Raw genomic sequence first — 5,267 nt, 5'->3', positions numbered from 1 at the left:
GGGGGCACTGGCGGCATTGCGCCCATGCACCGCTCCGCACGTGCTCCGCGGCCCCCTGGGGTCCCGGCATGCCGCGGCCTCACCTGCCCCTCCGCCGCGTAGGCTGCCTCCACCAGCACAGGCCGCTTCGGGCCGCCAGTGCTGCAGGGACGGGGACGGGACTGGCCGCCGGGAGCCCCTGGGGGAATACATTCATGCAAAGTTAAGAAGAAGGTGAGGCATGGGGTGCGGGTATCATTCATGAAAAGCTAAGAAAATGGTAGACGGTAGGCAACTTCGAGGGGGGGTAGCCATTCATGCGAACGCGGGGGGGGGGAGGGGGAGGGGGGTCATACTACTGGCAGGGGGCCGAGGCGTTGCGGGGGGGGGGATTCTTGTAAGGTATGGATGGGTGAATGGATGGATGGAACGAGTCGCGCCAGGTATTCCAGAGACGGCGGCATCCGCACACACACGAGCCTCCCTCGTCACATACGTGCCCCAGCTGCACCCGTTGCGCGCGACCAGCTACGGTAGCCACAGTCGCATAGCTCACGCACGCACGCGCACACACACGCGCCTGTGGGCGCCTCGGCGGCGATCTCATCGATGAGGTCCGGATCCAGATCCACGCGTGACACGTAGTCGGTAGGCAACGTGAAGCGCTGCCCGCGCTGTGAGCCCTGCGGCACGGCGTACGTTCACATGCGAGGGTGGGGGTTGTAAATACCAGCCCAAACTAAACCAAAACCAACAAAACGGGGGTGCAGGGTGGGCGGTTCAGAAATGATTGGACGGGGTGGGGTGGGGGTGGAGTCCAGTGGTGGAGAAGGCGGCCAGCTGTGCGCGCGTAGCGCGCATCCCGTATTAGCGCTGCATGTCAATCTCTCTGCCATGTGCAGCAATCCCCAGGTTCCGCGCCTCCCCAACCCCCAGCCCACGCATCCCGCTGTCCCGCAATGCGCCGGTCATCACTCGTGTGCCGCACATCTCGCACCTACCTTGGTGCGGCCGGGGGTGTCCAGGTACACTCGGAAGGTGTGATGGCCCGCCGGAACGTTGGCATCACCTGCAGGCCGTGGGGGAGGCCGTGGGGGCGGCGGTGGCAGCGGCGGGGGCGGTGGTTGGATAAAATTTTTAAGTATTGAGACTGCAAATGCATATACGGCGTCCGTCCTGGCGTTCCCAAGAAGCTTTACATTGTCACAGACACAAACCCGTGCGCTCAACCTCGCGCCTTCGCCCGTCGCGCTGTTGCCCTCTATCTCACCCGTCAGTTTGCGGCCCAGCAGCAGCGCTGGCCCCGCCCGCTTGATCACCACCATCTCAATGCCGTGCGCGCCGTAGGAGCCCCGCCACAGCCCTTCCAGGGGGTGCCGCGCTAGGAGCGGCTGTAGCTGCAGCTGTGGCTGTTGCTGCAGCCGCAGCTGCGTCGCGGCTGCCGGGTCGGTCACATTAGCAGGTGGCAGTGGCGGCGCTGCCGGGTCGGCGGCAGCAGCGACAGCGGTATCAGCAGCGGCATTGGCCTCATGCTCGGGTCCCGCGGGCTCCGCTGCGGCAGGCGGTGCCTGGCCTGCGTCTGCTGCTCCCACGGCTGCGGCGGGGTGCTGCTGGCTTGGCGGCCGCGCCGCGGCTGCCACTGCGGCGGCGAGGGCGAGGTCGGCGGCGTCCAGCCCCATGTCCAGGCGCCTGGTGGGGTGTGTGATGTGTGGGATTGGGTGCGGGATGGGGTGTGCTGTGTGCTGTGTGGCGTGGCGTGTGTAGTGTGTCGTGTGTGGTTAGTGGTTTGTGGTGTGCCGTGTGGTGTGTGGTGTGGCGTGTGTGGTGGCGTGTGTGGTGGCGTGTGGGGCGGTCCGTGCGGGGAGTGCGGCGATGAGAGATGGAGTGCGATAATGGGTAGGGAGTGGCACTAGTAGGCCTTCCCAAGCCATAACTTCAAACGTTTAGAGCCCTTCCAACTATTTACTTTAGGAGCTGCTTGGGTACGGTCTGATGCCAAAGCGTGCCTTTGTTGCTCCTACTCCTTGCTCTTTGCCGCTATCTACGGCACGGCCTTCCCACCCAATCATCCACCCCTCTGCCTCCCCTCTCCCCCCTCGCGCACCTGAAGGCAACAGCCCGAGCCGAGGCGCCGTCCCTCAACGCTTGCATCGTCCACGACAACACCTGCCGCGTCCGCAGGTCCGGCTCGGGGCTGGCGCGCAGATCCAGGTCCAGCCTCCACTCGCCCCCAGATCCGGATCCAGAACCGGGTCCAGATCCGGATCCGAATCCGGCCCCTACTTCTCTGGCGGCGGCGGCCTCCAGTCGTGGCGGCGGCGGCGGCGGCGTCAGAAGGTGCTCGGGCAGGGGCGTGTGCGCGACGGGGTCCCAGCGGCACACAGCCTCCGTCTCCAGATGCGAGCAGCTGCAGCTGTGTGCGTGCGTGTTTTGCGTGCGTGAAAAGTAGATGGGTGGACGGGAAGAGAGTTGACGGGTAAAATCGTCATACCTTATCACAGGGCAATGCAAAGTACAGATGCACTATCCTTGGGAGCGCTTTCGCTTTTGCATCCTTCAACACAGAAAGCACGTGCTCGCTCACCAGCAAGAGAGGCGGAACCCGTAGAGACGGGGAACAGCCGCGGGCCGGCGCTTGCCGAGACCCCTGGTAAGCATCACAGCCGCCGCCTGAGGCACAGCCGACGGCGCCGCCTGCGCACGTGCCGCCTGCCCGGACCCCTCCCCCACCCCCTCCTCCGCGTCAGCCCACTCCCCCTCGTCCTCCTCCTCCTCCTCCGCCCCCTCCTCCTCCTCCTCTCCCGGCTGCAGCGGCTGCCCCGCACGCGATGTGTGGGCCGGCGGCGGCGGCGCCGTCCGCAGCTGCAGCCGGGCGGCGTGTGGCGGCAGCGCCTGCAGCACCCGGGCGGTGACGGTGGACCGCGGCGCCTCGCCGAACTCGCGGCGCACCCGAGCCTGCACAGCACAGAGCAGCACAGGGCAGCACAGGGCAGCACAGGGCATCACAGGGCAGCGTAGGGCAGCATAGCGCAGCATACCGCAGGACAGCGTAAAGCGCAGCACAGGGCAACACAGGGCAGCACAGTGCAGCACAGGGCAGCGTAGCGCGCAGCGCAATGCAGCAGACGTGACAAGGGCAGCACAGCACAGTTGCAATAACAGCAGGAGGGGAGTCAGAGGTCGGAGTCCAAGGCGCGCAGGTGGGTGTGCGACTAGGCGGCGTCGCCGTCACTGCCGTCGCCCGGGAGTACTGACTGTACCGCACGAACGGGAGTGCGGCGGCGAAACCAGACAGGCCGGTTGAGCACACATGACCGAGACCGAAGGTTATACGTGGAGCTGGCAGCGCATTTCTTGGTTGGGCGACGATTCCGTGTACTAGCGAGACCTATTTTTTTGGGTTATGGCACCAACCCCCCCTTAGCAGCAGCCCCGGAGGCCCTCTACGCTGGCGACATCGGTGTGGCGCGTGTTCCCGTTGTCCCTATGGACGTCGGCCAGTTCCATGTTATAAAACAAAACCGTTCGCGTGTATTCCCCCCGCCCTTCCCAGCGCGCCCACGCGCCCCGGCATTCGCGCCCACTCTCGCTCACGGGCTCCACTCACCCCAAATGAGTTCTGGCCTCGCAGGCACTGAACCACCACGCCGCCCTGCCCGCCGCCGCCTCCCTGGCCGCCTTCGCCAGTCGCGGCGCCGCCGCTGCCGCCCTCGCCCTCGTCACCAGTACCGTCGCCTGCTGACCCGCTCCCCTCACCAGCGACGGTGCTGCTACCACCTCCGTCACTGCTGCTTCTACCACTGCCTCCACTGCCGCTGCTGCTACTGCCACTGCCACTGCCGCTGAGGCTGCTACTGCCGCGGGCGAAGCCAATGGTGAAGATGGGCGCGCCACTGACCCCCGGTTCGCCCAGGCGGGTGGAGCACACCAGGTAGCCAGTGAGGGCGGGCGGCACGGCGGCCACCACCACCAGAGACCCCAGCGGCTGCAAGCTGTGAGCGGGCCGGATGGGTGAGGGTGGAAGGATGAGGGTGGAGGGTGGCGAGCAGGAAAGGGTTGAGGGCGGCGGGTAAAAGGCGGCGTGGCACGGCAGATTGCTTCGGCAGACAACTGCATGCGCGTACCTCCGCACCAGGTCCTGACTTGCAAACCCCGTGCATATTCCCACACGCGCCGCCTCGGTCCCCGTCCTTCACCCATCCACAGCTCCTCGCTGCCCTCCGCCCTCTTCTCTTCCATGCTGTTTCCCCCTCCTCCCCCCTCGTTGCCTCCCCCCCTGCTCGCCCACCCACCCGCTGAGCCAGGGGCCCCGGGTGGCCAGCCCGACATAGGGCCGCAGCAGGCGGCAGTACAGAGCGCGATAGCTGGGGGCGCCCCAGGCCTGTAGGGTGTGTTTGCAGAGCACAGGGAAAACAATACGCGTATGACAATACATACGATGAGAGTTACGGCCAGGATGTGTGTGTATGTGTGTGTACGTGTATGTATGTGTATGTGCAGAGGCAGCAGCCAGGTGTGCATGGCAGGAGAACGGTGCGCGAGGGGGTTTTACATTCAAGAACAATTTTAAAGGAGGGGGGAGGCTGTGTGTGGACGAGGGTGGGGGGTAACTTGTGCAGCAGCCGGGTAGCTGCCGTGTGTTGAGGAGGAGCAGACACGGGTTGCGGCCGGAGTTGGCGATGCATGAGTGACGCGCCATACGGCACACAACCATGTGCGGGGCAGGGCAGCGGCCGCAAGCTGTAGCCGCGGGGCTACCAGGCATATCAGGACCCACGAACCCGGTGCCCCAAACCCCCAGCAGCTCACAGGAGCAAGCAGGCACAGACCACTGGCTAGGTGGCGCCGACCCATCTCCTCAGCCCTCAACCCTCTGCGCACCTGGAGATCCAGTGCCTGGGGCGGCAGCGGCCTGACGGCAACGACTCCGCCTCCGCCTCCGCCTCCGCCTCCGCCTCCGCCTCCGCCTCCGCCTCCGCCTCCGCCTCCGCCTCCGCCTCCGCCTCGCGCCGCTGCCCGCCTGCTGCCTCGCCCCGTAGCCTGCATGCCACTGGCCCCCTCCTCCTCCCCCTCCGCCTCCTCCTCCTCCTCCGCCTCCTCCTCCTCCTCCTCCAGCCCCATCAGCGCCCGCTCACAGAAGTGGCGCCACACCAGCACGTCCTCCGCCGCCGGCCCCCGCAGCAGCCGCTGGCAGCAGGCGCCCAGAGCCACCACCTGGGAGGCGGCCAGGCAGCGCATCACTGCCGCGATGACGTCATCGGGCAGAGACAGCAGCGGGAAGGGTTCGG

The 5,267-nt window shown here is 66.5% G+C and overlaps 1 protein-coding gene across 1 annotated transcript in view; it reads right to left on the bottom strand.

Annotated features, from left to right (window-relative positions):
- The window catches only part of CHLRE_08g373500v5 (uncharacterized protein), an 8,772-nt gene that overhangs the window by 1,842 nt on the left and 1,663 nt on the right, over positions 1-5,267 (bottom strand). The window contains exons 3-11 of the mRNA XM_043065118.1: positions 4,861-5,219; positions 4,272-4,360; positions 3,587-3,971; positions 2,564-2,934; positions 2,084-2,392; positions 1,250-1,668; positions 981-1,048; positions 560-662; positions 84-178 (exon numbers count right to left, since the gene is read on the bottom strand). Coding sequence (XP_042922119.1) covers positions 84-178; positions 560-662; positions 981-1,048; positions 1,250-1,668; positions 2,084-2,392; positions 2,564-2,934; positions 3,587-3,971; positions 4,272-4,360; positions 4,861-5,219 — 2,198 coding nt within the window. The remainder of the gene's footprint in view (positions 1-83; positions 179-559; positions 663-980; positions 1,049-1,249; positions 1,669-2,083; positions 2,393-2,563; positions 2,935-3,586; positions 3,972-4,271; positions 4,361-4,860; positions 5,220-5,267) is intronic.

Source organism: Chlamydomonas reinhardtii, chromosome 8 (genome assembly GCF_000002595.2).
Source record: "Chlamydomonas reinhardtii strain CC-503 cw92 mt+ chromosome 8, whole genome shotgun sequence".
Lineage (NCBI taxonomy): Eukaryota > Viridiplantae > Chlorophyta > Chlorophyceae > Chlamydomonadales > Chlamydomonadaceae > Chlamydomonas > Chlamydomonas reinhardtii.
Note: the sequence above shows the minus strand (reverse complement) of the source record. Positions and strands in the feature narration are given on the sequence as shown.